The sequence below is a fragment of the Pyrgilauda ruficollis genome, unplaced genomic scaffold, assembly GCF_017590135.1.
Source record: "Pyrgilauda ruficollis isolate IOZ18807 unplaced genomic scaffold, ASM1759013v1 scaffold25, whole genome shotgun sequence".
NCBI lineage: Eukaryota > Metazoa > Chordata > Aves > Passeriformes > Passeridae > Pyrgilauda > Pyrgilauda ruficollis.
Genome location: NW_024523822.1, coordinates 767,717 through 787,099, shown reverse-complemented (window position 1 = coordinate 787,099; position 19,383 = coordinate 767,717). Strand labels below are relative to the sequence as shown.

The 19,383-nt window shown below is 43.2% G+C and overlaps 1 protein-coding gene across 1 annotated transcript in view; it reads left to right on the top strand.

The window, feature by feature from the left end:
* Positions 1 to 19,383, top strand: part of SERINC5 (serine incorporator 5) — a 48,981-nt gene that overhangs the window by 576 nt on the left and 29,022 nt on the right. Inside the window, exons 2-3 of the mRNA XM_041470744.1 lie at positions 12,567 to 12,734; positions 18,951 to 19,129. Of these exons, the coding sequence (XP_041326678.1) occupies positions 12,567 to 12,734; positions 18,951 to 19,129 (347 nt within the window). The remainder of the gene's footprint in view (positions 1 to 12,566; positions 12,735 to 18,950; positions 19,130 to 19,383) is intronic.

Here is a 19,383-nt window from a genome sequence, read left to right as displayed (position 1 = left end):
GGCGGGCTCCGCGTCGGGCTGCGCGCCGCGCTCCCCGGGCCGTCGGCGCGGTAGAGGAACAGCAGCCCTCGCAGCGAGCTGGGGTGGCTGCCCAGGCTCTCGAGTGCCCGCAGTGGTGTTTCAGCAGGTTTCCTGGGTGGATTCCCCTGGTGTTTCGGGAGGGAGGCTGGGCGCAGGCTGTCCCGAGCTGCGTGCGGACAGGCGGGAGCCGCTCCGCGCACCGGAGTCCGCAGCAGGGCAGCGGCATGGGCTGGGGGCGCGGACTTGGGGAGAGGCCTTCCCAAAGCCCTGCGCGACAAGGAGCAATTCCCAAAGGGGCAACAGATCCTTTGAGCTGCTGCGGGAGGCGGTTGGGTAGCAGCCACTGGCTGCAGGTGGTGGGGAGTTCTTACACCGCATGGTATAAGAATTGGAATGCACTTAACTAATCTCATAGCCCCTGGCTGCCCATCAGTCCTCAGACCCTTTCACAAACTCCTTTAAATTCGGCTTGTGGAAGGTTTCGGCATGTTCAGGTGCTGGCAGAGGAAGTGAGAGGTGAGAGCAAGTGGTGGTGGAGGGCCGTGCAGGACCTACACTGTTCAGTATCCGTGGGTTGGGGATTCAGAACTCTTCATCTTACCATGGTGCACCTGTTTTCCTATTTAAATCAAGTCCACAGATGACGGATCATGACGAGGAGATAGGCAGTAGTGAGGCCCTTTCCACATATCCTCCTTGGTTGCACTGAAGGACTTTTCTTCCTGATAGTTGTCTCTCTGGTGTGATGTTAGACATCTTCCCCAGGCACTTTATTTTGTGTTTTATTTTCATAAATCTCTGTTTCTGCAATAGAAACACATTACTACTTCTGTCTGCAGCAGACTAGCCAGTGAGCTTATTCCTATTATTTTACATATTTAAGTACCTTATGGTCCTAATTCTATTGATATTTCTTTTCCTCTGCTCACTTTGCCCACCCTTAGACTCTGATTATTCTCTTGCTCTTTTATGAACCACCTGGGAAAAATGTTGCATCTTTCCTGTAGCTGGAAATCCTGGAGGAGATTTGGTCTTTTGTCTGAGGCTCTTTCAATCTCCAGCGGGACAGGAGGATTGCTGAGCATGCATCCACTTGCTTGCCCTCTGGGAGCTGCTCTGAGCTTCTCCACACAGTGCTGTGGACCTGCGGGACACCAGTAACTGTGTTTGCTAATACTCTTCTCAATGCAGGGGCCTCCCTGCCTGCTGCTTCATAACCATTTTGGCAGTCTGCGAAACACGTTGTGGAGCAGCTCAACAAAGTACATTTAGTAGGTGTTGCTACTACAGTGGCTCTTGGTTTTTTGCATTTTCATTGTCTTTGGTTTGGGTTTTTTTTGGTGTTTTTTTTTTTTTTTTTTTTTTTTTTTTTTTTTTTTTTTTTTTTTTTTTTGTTTTGGTTTTTGTTTTTTTTTTTTTTTTTTTTGGTGTGGCTCCTGGGGAAGAAACTTAAATTACCAAGAGGATGAAACTGTTGTGATGCTTAGTGAATGGCACGGCTTTAGCGTGACCAACCTTTGAGACATTCTTAAAGCCTCCATCCCTATCCTGTGTGGTAATCCCTGATAGTAATGTGTTTCACTATCTGGTAATCCCTGATAGTAATGTGTTTCACTGACACTTTGGAGTCTGTAAATAAACTGAACTCCTTAGTGTTGTTGAAGATGAAGTAAAAGCCCTAAGGTGGATGTAGTCATAGAGCCAGAAGTCTCAGGGGAGATATATTCTGCTGGCTCAAGTACTGTTTCTGATACAAGACTTACCTGTGCTAAATAGGACATATTGCTGGAGTTACACCAGCAAACACAGCGTGGATAACCTTTTCAAAGGCTATGATAATAAGCAGCATAAACCACGTTTCATTATCATGCAGTGTCACATTTTTATAATGAAAAATGGTCTTTGCTTTTTTTACTTGATTTATTCCAGCCTTGATGAGGGCATGTTTGTATAATGTGATTAATACACAAGAAAAACAAATGGGATAGAAATTCTTCATTCTGTCTCATCCAAGCCTCCTCAGGCATTTTGTGGGTACTGTTAATCAAGCTGGAAAATCAAGAAGGAATTTGGCCTCTCCTTCAATGTTTTCCTGAAGATGAAGTTAACCCTATGTCTAGGAGAGATTAAGTGCTTGAGGAAAGCTGAAACTTTTACAAGAGTCATACAAAACAACTCTGATGTTAGGTCCCTGATTTTTTCCTAAATTATAGTAGTTTGATGTGCTTGTTGTCCTGTAGCATGAGGATTCTTTTTTGTTGTGAGTATTTTTGCCTTGTTGATGTCTTATGCATGTCTCTGTCTGTGGATCTGCTTTCCTAGAGCTGACTGAGAACTTTGGTATTGCCTTTCTGAGCTATTTAAGTGCAGTTGTCGTTTGTGTGTAATTGCCATTTGTCTGTAGTGGATATCAAAATTTTATTGTGAGTTAACATGACAATTAATTTTCACTCAAAAAAATTTCCCTGGTGTGAAGTAGATGATGAGTGATTGGTACTTTTTTGAGTCAAACCTTGCTAAACGCCTAGTTGATGGTGCCTGTCAGAATGAATGCATCCGGGTTTTGCAGCCCAGATTCCTCTTGTTTCAGGATATAGTGGCAAGCTGCCAGACTGAAGTGTACTTCGGTTATGATGATTTTGCATTTGCAAAATTATTTAAAATTATCTTAATGGACATTACTGTGTGACTTGCATCCTTGCCACGTAGACCCTGGAAATTCCTTTCTTTGAAGGAATTTGGCCATTTATAAACTTTAATTTCTGCAGTTGTTTTTTACTGGGCAGTGTACAACCATGCTTTGAAGACAATTATGATATATAGATTTCTGAGCTGTAATAAACTTGCTAAATGTTTCTTCTTTTGCTTGTATCTCACTGATAGACCTATTTTTAGAATGCAGTGAGAATACAGTTTGGCTTGGGCTTTCACAATGCTTTTGATTACATAAAAACTTTGCTTAAATTGACAGGAAACAGGATTTTATATTTGGGTTTTCTTCACTAGTGATTCTCAAGAGAATAAAGTTGAGATCATGGTTAAAGAAAGCAGCTGTTGTGGAAAATCTTTATTACAATGAATATGTTTTTTCCAGAGTTAAATAAATGTAATTTGGATCGTTAACATTCATTTGGAGTGGATGGTATCTTGTAGCTGGGTTGTTGAAGTAGATGAATTTTCCAGTTAGAACTGGTAGCTATTCAAGCTTATGAAGCTCTTTTTGTAGGTCCATTAAATCTTGGGAGATGTCCTTAATAGTGTTCTGCCTTTGGAAATAATATCAGATAGTAAATAAAATATGTGCCACAAGTTAGAATACCAACTTTTCATTTTCTACCCATAATACTAAATCTGATGGAGTTTTTTTAAAAGAAAAAAAAAAAGGGGGGAAACAGTCCTGCTATATTTTTAAGGTTGGCCTTGGCTCATCTTTTGACTTCTGTGACTCATAACTTCTGAGGTAAGGAGGGAGATGCCTGTGCGCTCCGGGACTGCGACTGCCTGCTTCTCTGGTGCTGCCTGTTTGCACCTGCAGATTGAGAAGGGGGCTTGCAGTCCTGTCCCCCATGGTCTCCTCTTTTCATTGTAGGGTGAAAAGTGTGTTTCCGTCACTCTTATCCGGATTTGTGTCCTCTGAGGTCACAGGAGCACTGTGTATGTGTAGTGCGATGCACCGCAGTGCTGAGGGATGGTGCCGTTGGTGTTCCTGGCTTCACTGCGCACGGTGCTCCCAAACATACCACCCCTTGTTCTGCAGGTGACCTTCCTAGGTGACAGGGGTTTGTTTAGTGTGTTTGGCCTGAGCATTTAGCTGCAGGTATTTCCACACTTTTGCCATTGCTGTTATTAATTGTGATAGAAGGTGAAACTAGCTGTCTGAGATGAGATGTAGGCTATTGTAGTGTACTCCAGTATGTTAGGATAAAAGGCCTGGTGAAGAACTATTTTCCCTGTTTGCAGAAACATGGAGTTGTTGCTTTGAATAAATGGTTTCCTGAATAATTGAATTAGCAAAGCCTGATTTCCTGCAGCTTTGTCCATTGAGGCTGGTCTCTCATGCTGATTCCCTTTCAAATAAATATGAAGTTGCATTGCAACCTCTTCTTTGCTTAGGGTTGAGATAATTTTTTCCTCCACTAAAACTTTTGTCTATTTTCAAGGAAACGTTAAAAACTGATCTTGGAGGTTTCATCTGCCTGCCATAGCAGGATAAAATTTACTACTGCACTCAAAAGTGATCAAAATGGGAAGAAAAAGTGACCAAAAAATGGGGAGATCCTGTAAGTGTTGTATCATTTGACATTACATTTCTAGGTTAGAATCCTTTTCCTGTCACTGCATAAGAGGGAGAAGATAGGTCTTTCTCATTTCTGCCTGATTTCCAATTGCTTCCTATTTTCTTAGACTTTTTCTCTTGCATCCCATGAGTTGGTTTTATTGTGAGCTTAAAGAAATGCCTTAAATACCCATAGCTCTAGAGCTGTGGAGTTAAGGCGGTATAAGAGCAGGGCCTTCACTTTTAAGGGCAAGGGGGTATTTTTCTGCCAAAGGATCTAAAAACTACTGCTGATTTTATTTTAGTTTTTGCAAGAGTGGTTGTTCTGGCATATGTTTTTCCATTTACTGGAACTTTCATTGCAATGGAAGGACTCTCAGTTGTAGGTACAGACATACTTAATTCAGGGATGAAAGAAAGCCTGAGCTGTGACTACGGTGGAAGCTGTAGGTCTCGTTGGAGCTAGTGACTGCTCTCATCCCAAACACACACTGAGGTTGCGTGGTGTTCTCAGGTTAGCCATGAGAAGATGCTTGGACCTTAGGTTGCTTCCTGTGTCCTTCCGAAGGATCCCAGTTAGTGGAGCTTCCATTTCTTTCCCCACCATTAGGGTGCAGGCCCTATTAGGCCTTAGCATTTTAAATGCCCGCCCTCCAAGATACGTAGTCTGCAGCTGACCATTCTGTTGATGGGATCTGACCTGCTGCCTTGTTCAAGTTATCCAGGAAATAAGCTTCAGCATCAGCATGTTACAGCGTGGGGGAGTGAGGCACTGAGGCACCCAGAGCTGGGGGGACCGTAGGGTGTGCCCGTGATGGCATCTGGGGAGGTGGCTCTGTGCCCGTTTTGAAGGGAGACCTACACACCAGCAATCTCATCATCATTTTAATTTGTGGTAGCTACATAGGAACTAGTGTTTGCAGTTTAGTAATTGGATATTCCAGCAATTAAAGATGGTGTGTGTTCAAGTACTTAAGCGTATAAATGTTAACAGTCTGAGTGCATGAAATGTTGCTCTTCTTTCTGCCCAGTAGCACTGATCCAAAATACATCAACCTGTAATTTCTGGTACTGAGTTTTAACAGGAACTGTTCTTCATATTTTTGAAAAGACCTGTCTCAAGGGTTTTTCTCTTGGCTTATTACAGTCACTGGCAAAACAGTGGTTCGGGAATACTTCCTATATCAGGAAGATGTAGGCATTATATTTAAAAATGCTCATCAAGAAGCAATGTCAGGATGTGAGCAAGCTCTACTTTGAACCTGCCAGTCAGGAAAAGTGTGTGAGTGTTGTGACATCGATGTAAACTGAAGCATCTTTAGCAATGCTTTGAACAAGTAGGTTTTTATTAATATGAAGGGAGGAGCAAGAGTTAAGGCTTTGTACCAGTTTGTCTCTTTATGCAAAGTGTTAATGTCTTTTTTTTTTCTTTTTTTACTCCGTACCCTAAAGTCCTCTTGGACTGAAACCGTCTTTTAAAGACACAGCATATCTGTGAAACAATTCAAACCTGTCTATTTATTCAAAAGCAAAGCAGCTGTTCCAGCTTTTACTTGCTTTTAAGTCAATGCAAATGAAAATTTCATTTTAACTGCTTCTTCACTCCAGTGGTACATGGACTTAGGCAGTTACCGTCCTGCATTTTGTTCTCTGTACCTGGTGATTTACCATGTTATACCATGTGCCATCCTACATCTGGAGTCCAGGTCTCGAACATCAGAGCTAAACTGGATAAAATCGGCTCTCTGTAAGAAGTGATAGCCCCAGTTGTGAGACTTTGCCACTGCTCACTTCGCTTGAATCTTTCAGCTGCTCGGTTATTCTCTCCTCTGGTGTGAAAGTCTGAGAAGTGGCTGCAGCATGAGCTTAAACTACCTGCAGATGAGAAAACTGTGAAATGTGAAATTATAGAAAGGACAGCTGAACCTGTCACTCAGCAGAGGTTGCTGTCACTGAAGAATGTCCAGGGATCAATGCAAAGAAGATTGAGGATCAGGTCTCACTTGAGAGGCTATTTAAAATTACTCCCAGAAGCACACAGGCAGATGAAAGGACTAGTGAAGCAGAGACTACTATTGAAGCAGATGTAACCTGGATGGCAAAAATTACAGCTTTTTAAGTACAGCCATGTAGCTGGCTGCCCACCTTGTGTGTGGAGTGCTGCAAGGCTGAGTCCCACCCCCTCTGTGGCTGTATGCTGGAGAGAGGAGGAAGGTGACGTGCTGGACTCTTTGCAGTCAGACTGCCATACTTTTGTCGAAGGGACTGGGTAAATTAAATTTTTTTCGGGAAAAAAGACCCTGAACAGCTTAGGTGCTGGAAGGAGAAGTCTTAAAGCCTTCAAATGAGACTGAGGATAAATGTTTTGGTTTCCTTCTCTGATGAGCAGGGAGAAAAGAGCAGGAAATTTAAAGGTTGTTTAAGTTAGTAAAGAAAGCCTCACCAGGAACCAGTGCCTGGGAAACTGTAGCAGACAAATTAGAAAGTGGGAGATTTTTTTCACTTCTCAGTGTCAGATTTAAGTAACCACAGGGATGGACAGTTTTCCTCATACTGCTGTCAAATCCAGATGGTCTATGCTAATGGAAAATAGCTCTGTAGAGGAGATGGGTGATATGATACACTGTGAGGCTCAGATCAGACTAAACAATTGACTTGATTTTTCCAAAATCATCAGGAGAAAAGCAGTTGAGCAGACTTGAATTTAGACATTTTGCAGTGATGCTATTTTCTGATGCTGAGCTGAGTGACCACTTTTAGTAACGTTTGTGCCGAGAGACAGAAGCGAATCGCCCTCAGCCCAGCTTCACTTCAGCTCTGCCGGTGCCCGGCAGCGGCTCACCCCTGGTTTAACTCAGCATGGCTTTCTTGCCTAGGTTTCGAGCTGCTTGGTGCTGCATGGCAGCTCTGCCCCGTGGCGGCTGAGGGCAGGAAAGCCTCACCAGAAAGCAGGACTCAGGCAGCGTCTGGGCTGGCGTGGCTTTCCTCTGAAATCTGTTTCAGTTTTGCAGTTTGCAGTGTGAGATGTGCTCCTCAAAATAGGTCATCTGTTGATTAACTGGTATGTTGGTTCACAAAGCCTCTTGGCTTAAGTCACATGGTGAGTCTGAATATTAAATAACAAGCAGTGGAAAGCCAGTTAAGTCAAACAAAGGACAAAATAAAGCCTCCTTTTTGGTGAGTTTAGTTACTTCAGAAGGACAAACAGCTGTGTTGTCATGTGACCCGTTGATGAAGCTTTTGGAAAATGCATGTGCATAACAGCAGTCAGTTTTCAGTAATCGTCTGAGACCAGCTCCTAACACTCAGGACACCTGGCATCAGACGTCTCTTATTTTCATGAACCAGTGCACTAATGAAATATTTGCTTCAAGAGATGCTCTTTCCTGAAACCAAAAGTCCAAGCAAGGGCAGGTGTGTGGCCACTTCAGGATCTTTTTCATGCAGGGCTAGCTGCTTTGCCTGTCCACCCTGCTTGGATGCTGTCTGTAGCTGTGAGAGTAGATGTTTGGATGTTTTTGGTAGACACTGCTGTTAACAGCTCGGTGCCTGCATTATCTGCAAATCTTATGGCCCAGATAATGCTGGTAGTCAAGTAATCAAGCAGTGCATGAAAAACTAAGCTGCTGTAGGCCCCCATGAAAAGAAGCTTCAGCAAGGCACATTCCTGTGCTCCGTGAACAGGCTGGAAGGCACGAATTCTCCCCCGACGCTCTCACCAGGCTGTCAGCTAGGAAGGAAGAAATGAAAAGCTGCTAAGTCTTCATTTCACTAAAGAATGCAGGGTTTTTTCTCCATTGTGCTCTTATCCACTTTGATTTTTACCATTTCTGCTGAAGTTTCCCAAAAGGAAATTCTTTGTTGTGATAAGCTTGATACTTGCCTATGGTCTGTATAATTTAAAAATACCATAGGCTATTTTGGGCTGTGATCCTGAGACACTTCTCTTTAATGACCACACAAAGTATTTCCTAAATCCTTCGAAATATTTTTGGAAACATGTGGAAAATACGTTTTTAAAATCTCACTGTCTCTACAAAAGCAGCAGGCAAGATAGGTTCTCTTACTTTCAGTCTTGTATGTAAACAGTTACATGTGCTTAACATTACTCTCGTACCCCATTCCAGTGATTTATCAGATCTCATCACAGCTTGCAAAAATCAAGAATTGAGTGTGTGGCAGATGTTAAGTGTGTGTTGGCAGTGTACTTATTGTAGGGAACCGATAGTTTGCTCGCAAGTTGGTAAGCCTGCTTTTACCCTGTTTTGTTAACCTGTCTAACTCCTGTAACCATAGGTGCTCCCCAGGCTGTTTTAAGATGGGACTGTTCAATATGTCCGTGCCTGCCGGTACTTGGAAAAGTGGTTTGCATGAGCTAGGGCTGTTGTGTGTCGGCTTACTTCTGCTCTTTCCTGGGTGAATGTCAAAATTACTGTTGTTGCATTGGCAGGCACCTACAGCACTCAGATTGAATGAGGTGGTAGGAAAGCGCCGCTGGAAACATCTGTTCAGAGAAGGGAAGAGGTGTGTAGGACAGCTGCAAAACATTCACCTCTGCTTTCCTCTCCTGCCCCTCTTTCACTGTGCCCTCACGTGAAGTGGTAGAACTGTTGCTGCTGTTGTGTAATAATAAATCAGCAGCTGAGAAGGGGTCATATGTGATTTTCACACCTTGCCACTAGGTTGCTTTATTCGGTCACCCGCAGCAGAAGAAAGAACTGTCAGGGCTCATGAGGTGCTGGAGCAGGGGTAAGAATGGGCAAGAGGAGTGGAGTGGCTGGCAGAGGATTCACAGGTTAGTCTCAGTTGGAAGGGACCCACAAGATTCATTGAGTCCAGCTCTTACGTGAATGGCCTATATGGGGATCATACTCACAACTCTGGTGTCATTGGGAGAAAGGCTGGGTCAAGCCTGGGGTTGTTAAGCCAGCCTGGCTGCCAGAAGAAATGTCTGTGAAACTGCACTTTGAATATATTTTAACAGAAATATTTCCCACACAGCTTTCCACAGCTGCTGTTGTGAAACCAGTCAAGTCAGCCATCATGCAGGCAGCTCAAATCTGTTTTCAAGTATGTTAGGCGTTCAGATTCGGGGGTCTCAGGCAAGTTGGCGCTGTACTCTGTGAGCTCTGAAAGAATAGTCCTGAGCAAAGCAGGCGGCTGGTCTATGCTGTGGCGTCCTGGTGGGTTAGTGTGAGGGAGCTGGCTGATGGTAAGTGTTTGTGGAAAGCATAAATATTTGCCCACTGTGTGTAATTATTGTCAGACAGTGGTGTTCACCCTGGTGAGGAGATGTAAAGCTAGAGAGAGAGCCAGGGTGGCTGTGCTTGCTGTCTGACTTGTGGGAGCCTTTGGGTTGAGAGGGACTTGAAACCAGAACCTGCTGCAGGATGATGAACTCCTGGTAGAGCAGCCTGGCTTTCAGCTGCCTCTGTGCTGGGCTCTTGGGGTGCCTGGGCTTGGGGTGAGACTCATGAGACTCTGAAGGAGCTCTGTACATACAGACCTGTGCATACAATGCCTGCCTGCTGGTAGTGTTCACTGACCTTCATTGTTGGTTGGGTTGTGTCTGTCATAAAAACTGCACAGCATCTTCCTCCTGCAGAACCCCATTCTTTGGAGGAGATTTTAATGATAAGCTTAATCTGTAAAAGATTTTTGACATTACTTTCTTTTTTTCTCAGTCTCTTTTTTATAACGTGACAATTTATTGCTGGCTTGCAGTGAGTTTGGAGTCCCTGTGCAGACCATTGCTGCAGTCGAAAGGCAAAGGAGAAGTGAGATGGGCCATGCCTGCAGTAAAGGATGTGGCATCAGAGTATCTGTGTAGCTTAGCTGCACATTGACCAAAACTTGACAGAGAAAGAACTCTTTGTATGTGTGGGCTTTGACGTCTTGCCACCCAAAGATAATATCTTTGAAACCTCTTGGGTCAGTAGGTTGTGGCCAGCATCTTAGTCTTTGGGACAGAGACTGTTCTCATTTATTTTTGGATAACACCTATTTCATTGTGGCCTACTCTGAATGTTAGAGGTACAGTTTAAAAAAGAAAAAAAAAAAATAAAAACCCTCACAAAAAAAAACCCCAAACCATCAAATTTGAGGCTGTGGCTGAATAGTCTAACCAACTTTCTATGGTTTCCATGGCTTTTCAGAGTGCTTGAAGAGGTGCATCTGGAAAAAGATGGAAATAGTGGTATTTTTCACAAATATTTCCTATTTTTAGGGTACATGCTCAGTATTAGAAACTATCATTAAGGTCTAAGTAATGTGGAAAAATACATAAATGACTTGCATATTCTGTTTAAGCATTTGTTGCTTTAAGTAGCAGCTCTAATGACCCAGGAGTAGAATAGCAGACGTTGCTGGATGTAGATGAGATTTTACTGGCAGAGCTCTCTAGCACCTGGTGTAGGAAAATGTTTTTCTCCTTACAGATGCCAAAGCTGCATACCTTTTTTCTTCCATACTGTAGTTGTTATGCTAAGGCAGGCAGTTCAGGTTCATTGTGGATACTTTGGATTGGGCTGATACCAAATCCTTTCATGTTAAAAGGACCTTCACTCTTACTTTTTTGCTCTTGTTGTTAAACTTCTGAAGTGGGTAAATTACACATTTCTGGTATGCATTTATTTTTAAATGTTACCGCGTTTGTTTGCTGAGTCAGTAACTTGCTGTAGTTTCCTTATATCCTGGACCTGTGTTGATGCTCTAAAAGGTAATGTAATTTCACTACCTATAAAAAACAGAATTGCTATTCAGCCACTTGAGCCTTCTATTTTGAAAGTATACTTGCATGATGTGCTTTTGCACATAGTATTTTTAATTTCCAGCTTTGGTGCCAACACGAGCCCATTCTGTTTATTCCCCATATCTGGAGCTCTGTGTTTTGGGCAGGGTTTCTGTTCTGCAGTAGCAGCAGTTTTAGCAGCTGCATGCTTTGAGGCCCCGTCTCCTCTGGCATGAGACCCAGCTTGGGGGCTGGGTTGGACTGTCCCCGTGTTATGTCTTCTGCAGCTGAAGAGCTGCTGTGGAGAAAGGGAAGGGCCTGTCTGCCACCCGCTCCTGGGGGCTGAAGGCAGGAAGTGTGACCTTGAATGTTGCAGGGATAGTCATAGCAAGGAAGTGATAAGCTGGGAGTCTTTTCAGCAGAGTTCTTTAGAATGATTTGAGGCTCTTTGAACAACCAGTCTGGTTGTGATATTCTGTGGAGTTAGACATAGGTGTCTGTGGACACACATGAAACCCCCTCCCCTTCACCAGACAAGTCCTTGATGCTGGAGGAGGAAGTGTCCTGGGAGGAAAGCAGTGCATGATGCTTGGGTGCCTGAAGACACATACAACCAGTGAAGTTTGCCTGGGCTACTCAAATGTGGCACTTGTGATTTTCAATCTTTTGGCAAGCATCCACCTTGTACAACTGCTTGTTGAAAGCAGAAGGTCCTCTGAATGTTCCTGTGGCCCCTCCAAAAGCTGAGGAAACACCAGTAGGAAGCAGCCTTGGTGTGCTGGAGTGCCATGCTCTGGCAGCACACCATACCTAGCCTCAGGGAGTGCCTGGAAAATGGGAGTGTAGCGGGGTGAGGTTACTCTGGGTTGGCAGCAATGAGACCTGGGAGGGCGGCTCCCTGCTCCTGGCTGCCTGCTGATGTCCAAAAATCCCTCCTGTGGTCATGGTTGGTGGGTTAAGCACAGACAGGAACCATATGGAGCTGCTGCCTGTTGCAAGTAAGGGCCTAGCCAAGGACAGTGCTGCCTTATATACATAAGTAAGACTTACCTTCATATTTTATACATGACTTTTCTAAAGTAGAAGGCAGGGAAGGTGAATCCAGGTTCTTTGAAAGTCAGTGATACTGTTGACAGCAAGAAAGTAATGAACCTCAACCTAGATGCCTTTCAGGATTTATTCAGTACCTTTTTCCTTGTTGAATAAAATAATTACGTGGGTTTTGCTGTGTTTTGTGGATTTTATCTTGATGGACCCTCAGTTGCTGGTAGAACACTAAAATACACAGGGAAATCTGTCTCTCATCCTTAGCAAATCTGGGAAAGCTAGACACTGATGTGCTTAAAACTACTGAGTTTTGATAAGCAAGACAGTCTGCTTCCACTTAAATGCTGCTCAGCTGGGAGGAGAGGTCTTGAGAAATTCTGGAGTTTTTCAGGAAGTCTCCCAGCTTCCCTGTCTAACTTTTGCAATAGAAACCTTAAGATGGATGGTTTTGGTGGGTTTCTGACTTGTGTTTTTTTTTGTCTTACTTTCCAGTTGGCCTGCTGCTGCGGTACTGCTGCTTGTTCCTTGTGCTGCAAATGCTGCCCCAAGATAAAGCAGTCAACCAGCACCCGCTTCATGTACGCGCTTTACTTCATCCTGGTGACCATCATCTGCTGTGTCATGATGTCCACAACAGTAGCTAATGAAATGAAAACTCACGTAAGTAACAGGGATGTGGTCACTGCTGCCCCTGGAAGAAAATGGGGCTCCTTCCACAGCTCTTTGTGTACAGTGGTGCTCTCTCAGAAGAGGTGATCAATTTCCTCCACCCATCCACTTCTAAACCCAGATGGGATGATTTTCCATGCTCAGTCTCTTGATTTTTCCATGCACAGCATCTTCCTGTCACCCATTGAGCTTGTTGCTCAACAGGAAGAGCCAAGGCCTAGCATCCTTCCTCTCTGGTGCAGAAATCTGCTGCAGTGAACCCACCCTTCCCCGGTTTGCTGTGCGGGCAGTGTCACAGGAGGGAGAAGCATTGGGGAACTTGTTTTAGTAGAACAAATCAGTCTAACCTTGATTTTTGTCTCTGGCAGTTTGTTTAGCAGCAGAAGCAGCAAATTCGAAATAACTTTTCAAGTGTTGCAATTTTAATTCTGCCAGTCTACTGCAAAGGACAATGCTGCAGAGCCTCTACAAGGGGTTTTCTGCAGTGTGTGTTGAGTCACTGTGTTCACATGGTCTCCAACCACAGCAAATATTGTTCATCTCTAATTGTCTTTTTAATTAGAGAGCTTCAAAAGCATGAAAGGAGCTGTGGCTGAAGCTGGACTTTAAAACTCAAGTTTCTTTCAGAGTTTTAATATAACTTTCCTAAGCTAAATGCTAACCAGCCTGCTTGTGCTCACACATTGGTCCTGTTGTACCACATATTTGGTTTGGCTTCATAAGCCACCCAAGTAGCACAAATCCTCTCTCTCACCCACTACGAATTACAATAATAAAACTCTGCTTTTAACTAGAGGGAATAAGGGCTGCGTTGCTTAATTCTTAAAAATGAAGATGCATCAAATGCATGATTGGGGCTGCTTCGGGAGTTGTGTATGTGCTTGTCTGGGAGGCTCAGAAGGCTTCCATCAGTGTGAGCATCTTGTTGTTTAGTGCTGCTCTCCCAAGAGAGTGTGGTTGCACAGCAAGGCCTCTTTCCTCGCTTAACCAGTTGCTGAACAAGCTGATGCCCTGGTTGCATTCTGCACTTGACTTTTGGTTGTCTATGAAACACTTCCCTCCAGAACATCCCAGATGAAGAAGCTGGTGGCAGCACCCCCTTCCTGCAACAGAGGTGAACCAGTGGGTTTATAGAAGGCTAATTTGGGGACTGCTGTGCTCTGCTGCCTGTGACCTTTCTTTCTTGCGATTGTGCCTTCTTTGTACGTTCTATCCTAATTTTCTTTTGTTTAATAACACTTTGCATGAGTTATCCTAGTGCCACATTTTACCCCAGGCCACCAGAAGCTGATGACCACCCTGTAGGAGCACCCAGTACAGACATGATGCTTGCCTGTAAGCTGTGACTTAAAAACTGTTCAACATGTGCGTGCTGAAATAGCTTGCCAGGAATTGCTTTGACTTACTAGATGCTTAGCTTGGCAATAAAGTGAATAACCCAAGGAACTTAAGTGTGTGGGAGACAAATTATGTGCTCATATCCAAATTTCATAAAGTTCTTCTCCATCAGTAGTGTGGTTTTAATGCAGCTTGTATCCCTAACAAAAAATATTCTTTATCCAACAGAGAAGTGATTCAAGAAGCCTTCAACAACATGCTTTTCAGTATTGCCAAATTTCTTTTCCAGTTCATAGTCTTGAAAGCTCAGTGTGGGAAGAAATGGCACAAAGAGTAGCTGTTAGTTTGAAGTGGAAGGATAATCACTGTCTTAGTTTAAAGCATTTGATGTCTTTGAATGGGAAATGGACCATCTGAAAGTAGGCTTTCTTTATCTGCTTTCTAATTTAATAATTATGTTCAGGGCTGTTAAAAGTTCAAAGACCTCTGAAGCTAATTCAGCACAGTTTTAATAGAGTGCACCTTGAAAATACTTATTCGGACTAACCAGTCTCAGCTTCTCAGTGATGAGCTGTGTTTTGAAAGTGCTGTGCACTTACTGATTCCTTTGCTTTTGGCTGGGTCATGGAACACTCCCAGCTTCTGAAGCCAGACTGTAAGCAAATACTTTGCATGATATTTTTTGGGATCTCGCCCTCTCTTTTTTTGAGAGAGAAAACAGATTTTGATTAATTTTAATCAGATTTTTTTAAAATTTTGTATTTAGGTAAGGAATATCAAATTTCAAATTGTAGTGCAGTCCTTTTTAGAGCTGTAATCTTGGCAAGGAACCATGTATCTCCTTTACCAGTGTAGAGACCAAATACTCATGCTGATCTTACATGGAAGGAATCTCTCTTTTCTCAGTGAGAGGTGTTTTTTTCTCTTTGGTTGTTTTGCTGCAAGTTCCCAAGTATACAGTAGTAGATCTCTGGGGAAAGAAGCAAGAGTCGGTGAAGGAACAGGGAAGAAGTTGATGGTTATTTGCAGAAAAATTTTGGGTAGTAAAATATAAAATAGATTTTGCAAGAGCAAGGTTGCATGTCAAGGCAAAAGATTGGGCATTCATCAATCAAGACATGTGAGCCCGCTGACAGGGACAGAAATACAGAAAAGACCAGTATGGAGTTACACTCCATATTGTGCTTCTGTACCTTGATCCATATATTTTTTCTTTTTCCCTGTTTTGCTGTTTTTTAAAAAAACAGATACAGCTCAACTTGCATGTGTTCTGTTGAAGAAAAAATTGTATTTCACAGGCTTTGAAAGCAAAATTTAGAGAAGAAAAGGGAAAGAATGGTTTTGGTCTCTTAAAACAATGTTTAGATTTTTTTTAACTTAAATTTTTAATATTAAAGCTCTTTCAAAACTAATGGCTTCAGTCTGAAAGTATCCATGTCCTACTTAATTAAGGAAAAGAAAAATAAGAAAGATATTTTCAGGAAAATAAACACCAGTAAAATTCAATTCAGTTGTGTGAAAGCATTTCAGTACAATGTGGTCACATGTTCCAGCAAAACGTACTTTCAGGCTTATTTCCCATGGTAGTTTATATCTTGGCCCTTAGCTGCATTATTGCATGTTAAACCCCAGATATGCTACCAAAAGAGCTCTGAGTGCAGGTGCCCATTGCATATTTATGATAAAACTTTAGCCTTAGATTCGTGATGATGTGTTCTGGTCTGATTGTTTCTTGGTTTTTTTATTTAATTTCTCAGCTGCCCAGGACAGGTGATTTTGTGTGCAGTTTTTTCCCTTGCTCTCTCACCTACCTGGATTTTCGTTCATGCATCCTTAACGATGTTTGCCTGCCATATTGTCCCTCCTTGGATGAGGACATCCAGGTGAAAGCAGGGTCCTCCAGGGCTGTTTCTACACACTTCTTCCTGCCTGTTCCCCTGGGATGCGCTTTGCCGTGCTCCTGAGCGCACACCTTTGGGTGCTGACAGACCCCACTCGGGGGTGGCCCGGCCCCAGTGTTGGCTCTTGCACCAAGACGGCTCAGTGTGTTTTCCGCTTGCACTGAGAGGAGAGCAAGCTCAGGACATCCTCTTTCTGTAGATGCTGCTCCAGTGTTGATCATCTCTGAGGGCTGCAGTGTGTGCTGGAAGATTGCCAGCTTTGCTGTGATAACATCATTGCTTGCACAGCAGCTGAGGCGTTTGTGTTATTGGAGCAGATACTGAGTTTCTGCAACAAGAATGCTTTGTCCTCTGCTTTTGGCAGGCCAAAGAATTTAGCTTCTGCTTTAAAGGTACAAAAGTAGCTATTTCACTGTATCTTGGCAAAAAATGAATATGTGATTTAACAGCTGTCAAAAATATCCAGCAAATGGTTAGCATGGTAAAGCACATAGGGTGGGCAGCCTTCTCAACAGCTGAACGTGTTTCAGAGATACGGATTGAAAAGAAACATTAGTCTTTTTTGTCTGTCACTGAAGTCACATAAGCCTTGATAAATTGTTCCCGGTGGTAGACCATCCTTTCACAAAAACATACCCTTTTTATTACACCAGTCCTATTGTCCCCAGCATTGTGCTTGTGTGTTGTATCTGTTAGGGCCTCCAAGAATTTGATTTTATTCTTGTTTGTTCCTTCAGGACCATGGGTCTCCTAAAAGAGCATTCAGTCTCATGGGACTGTTTCTGTGGCCATCACTTTTTACTGCATAGTGTGGTGAATACTACATGGTGGCTAAACTCTTTGTTGCTTATGTAGGGCAAACTGAGCTATTGTTCTTGTGAATCCATCTATTTTCTCTCAGCCAGACCTGTAATGAAGTTAATATTTACAGGAGGAAACAATGTATAGGTTCAAAAATCCCATCAAGACTTCTGTAGAAACCTGTGCAATTAAAGAAGGTGCCGATTTATGGCTACCCAAAGATCTGTTTCTAATTAGCTAGTCAGTTAATCAAGTTTTGTGATATTTTTGTTTCATTGTGTTTTATTCTGAAAGTCTTGTAAGTAAACAGATCTTGTAAAAATCTGTCTCTTCGGTGAGTACTATCATTGATGTCAAACAAATAAGTAATTTTCTCAGAAATATTTTTAGTTCAATATTATGCCATTTTCTAACCTCTCCTGATTGATGGTTATTATAAGCAAAGAACAGGAAAGCATTAATTGATAGCCCAGTTGCTTTCCCTGGCATTGTTGCAGCCCCTTGGCTCGCCCTGGCATCGCTGTAGCATTGATAGTTCTCATAATTATTCCAGTCAATCCATTTGCTCATTTTGAATGCTGGTGTGTTTGCCCAGTCTGACATTTCATTACTTTCCAAGACCTGGGAAAAGTGTTGCTGATGCTGCAGACAATTCCTCAGGAGCTTTCCAAAAACTCTTGGATGCAAGTTAGCCACAGCTACTTGTTTAATGTCCAGCTTCTTTATGCAGTGGCTACTAATCTCTAAGTTACTGCTGAAAGAGCAGCTTGGAGTGGCCCAGCTTGAATCCATTCCTGTAACAGCACACAGCTGTGCTGTTGGTGATGAAACAGCAGTTTTCATCTCCTCAGCTGGTTCTGGCCCACCAGAGATCAGCTCCCCATTGTAGTTAGGTTTGCTACCCTTAGCTCAGCCACTCAGGTGCTGCTGTGAGCTCCTCTTTTTGAGAAACGGCTAGGAGGGTTGTTGAGCCCCTGACTGGTTTGGATTCCTGGAATATGGATTGAAGTTGCATATCCTGCTGAGAGAGGTGGGCTTTCAGAGCCTGGTGGCTGGAAGCTGGCAGTTTACTTGTTTATCACTTGTTCGCTGCCTCTCACAGGGCTTTCTACCTGGCTGGGAATGCTGCCTGATGGCTAGCACACAGACCCTGTTATTCTTTCATTGTTATGGCTTTGTGTACTGACCTGCTTGCTGAATAAAGGGGTTTCCTTTGCCATAGCTGTTGGTTTGTGCATGCTGCTTCCTGCTACATGTTGGCTTCTCCTTCCTCCAGTCACCTGCATGGATAGCAGCAGTCAGCTCCAGAGGGTTTAACAATGTTGTTCAACTGGTCTTACCAGCCTCAGCTGAAGGCTGTAAGCATACAGAGAGGCCCTTTTTTTCTTTGAAATGGATAGTGGTTTTCTAATTAAATTCCTGTGTTTCTGTGCAGCTAAATGGTTCTCTGGCTGTGAGGAGCCGATGTCTACACAGAGGTGCCTCACAGCAGCGGGTCCTGGCCGCACAGACCTGGTTTTTTGAGCACCCAGCATCATATTCATGTGGTGAAACTGAAGCCAGAATGTGCAGCTGTTTGTTTTCCCCTTCGTGGGGAAAGGCCTCAAAGGCAAATATTTAATGAGTCAAGAGAGGCAGGAATATTCCATCTTTCTGTTAATTTAAAACAAAATCAGGTCAACTGGCACAGCTCCCTTTCAGAAGCTGTGATGGAGAGGAGGGTGGTTGCTGCCCCTGTGACACTTGGGTGTGGTTCAGTCTGCCTTTCCAGCCAGGGCAGCACAAGCCGCTGGTGGGCCTCATTTAAGCTGTATTACTGAAGCAATCAGTCTTTTGCTGTACAGTGTGGGAAGAAGGGATAAACTCCCTAGGGTGAGGGAATAACCAGTAATGGGCAGGAATGGCATGAACCAGGAGCGATGAAGGAAAGTGGACTTGTACCCCAAGGGATCTGTAAAGAATTGAGAGAAGGCTCTGTAAGAGTTCAGTCCCTTGTGTTTTAGATTTTGTTATATCCCCTGAACCCTGAAATCCTGGCTGAAGGGATGTCAAAAGTCAAAGGTATTAAATGAAGCCAGTGAAAAGTCAGCAGTGCACAGATGTACACGTGCTTATGTGTGCTTTGTGTCCTTTCTAACAGTTTATATGCAATGTGTTCTGCTTTCAGATTCCCTTCTACAAGCAGATGTGCAAGGGTATTCAGGCGGGTGAGATGTGTGAGAAGTTGGTGGGATACTCTGCAGTGTACAAAGTCTGTTTTGGAATGGCCTGTTTCTTCTTTCTGTTCTTCCTGTTCACCATCAAAATTAACAACAGCAAAAGCTGCCGAGCATACATTCATAATGGGTGAGTTTTTTATTTGATTGCCTAATTTGAACATCTCTTTACAAATTTGTGCCACAAACTTCCTACTTTGGTGTAGTACTAGGCAGAAAAAAAACCCAAAACTCAAAAAAACTTCACTTTGCTCTTACTGTTAGAAATAATGTGGTCAAGTGAAAACTAAGGAAAGCAGTAATCAGTCATCAGAGGACAGGTTTTTTCCTCGTTACGCTTTAAATAAAGATTTCTTGTGTTACTAAAGTTGAAAATCTCTAATT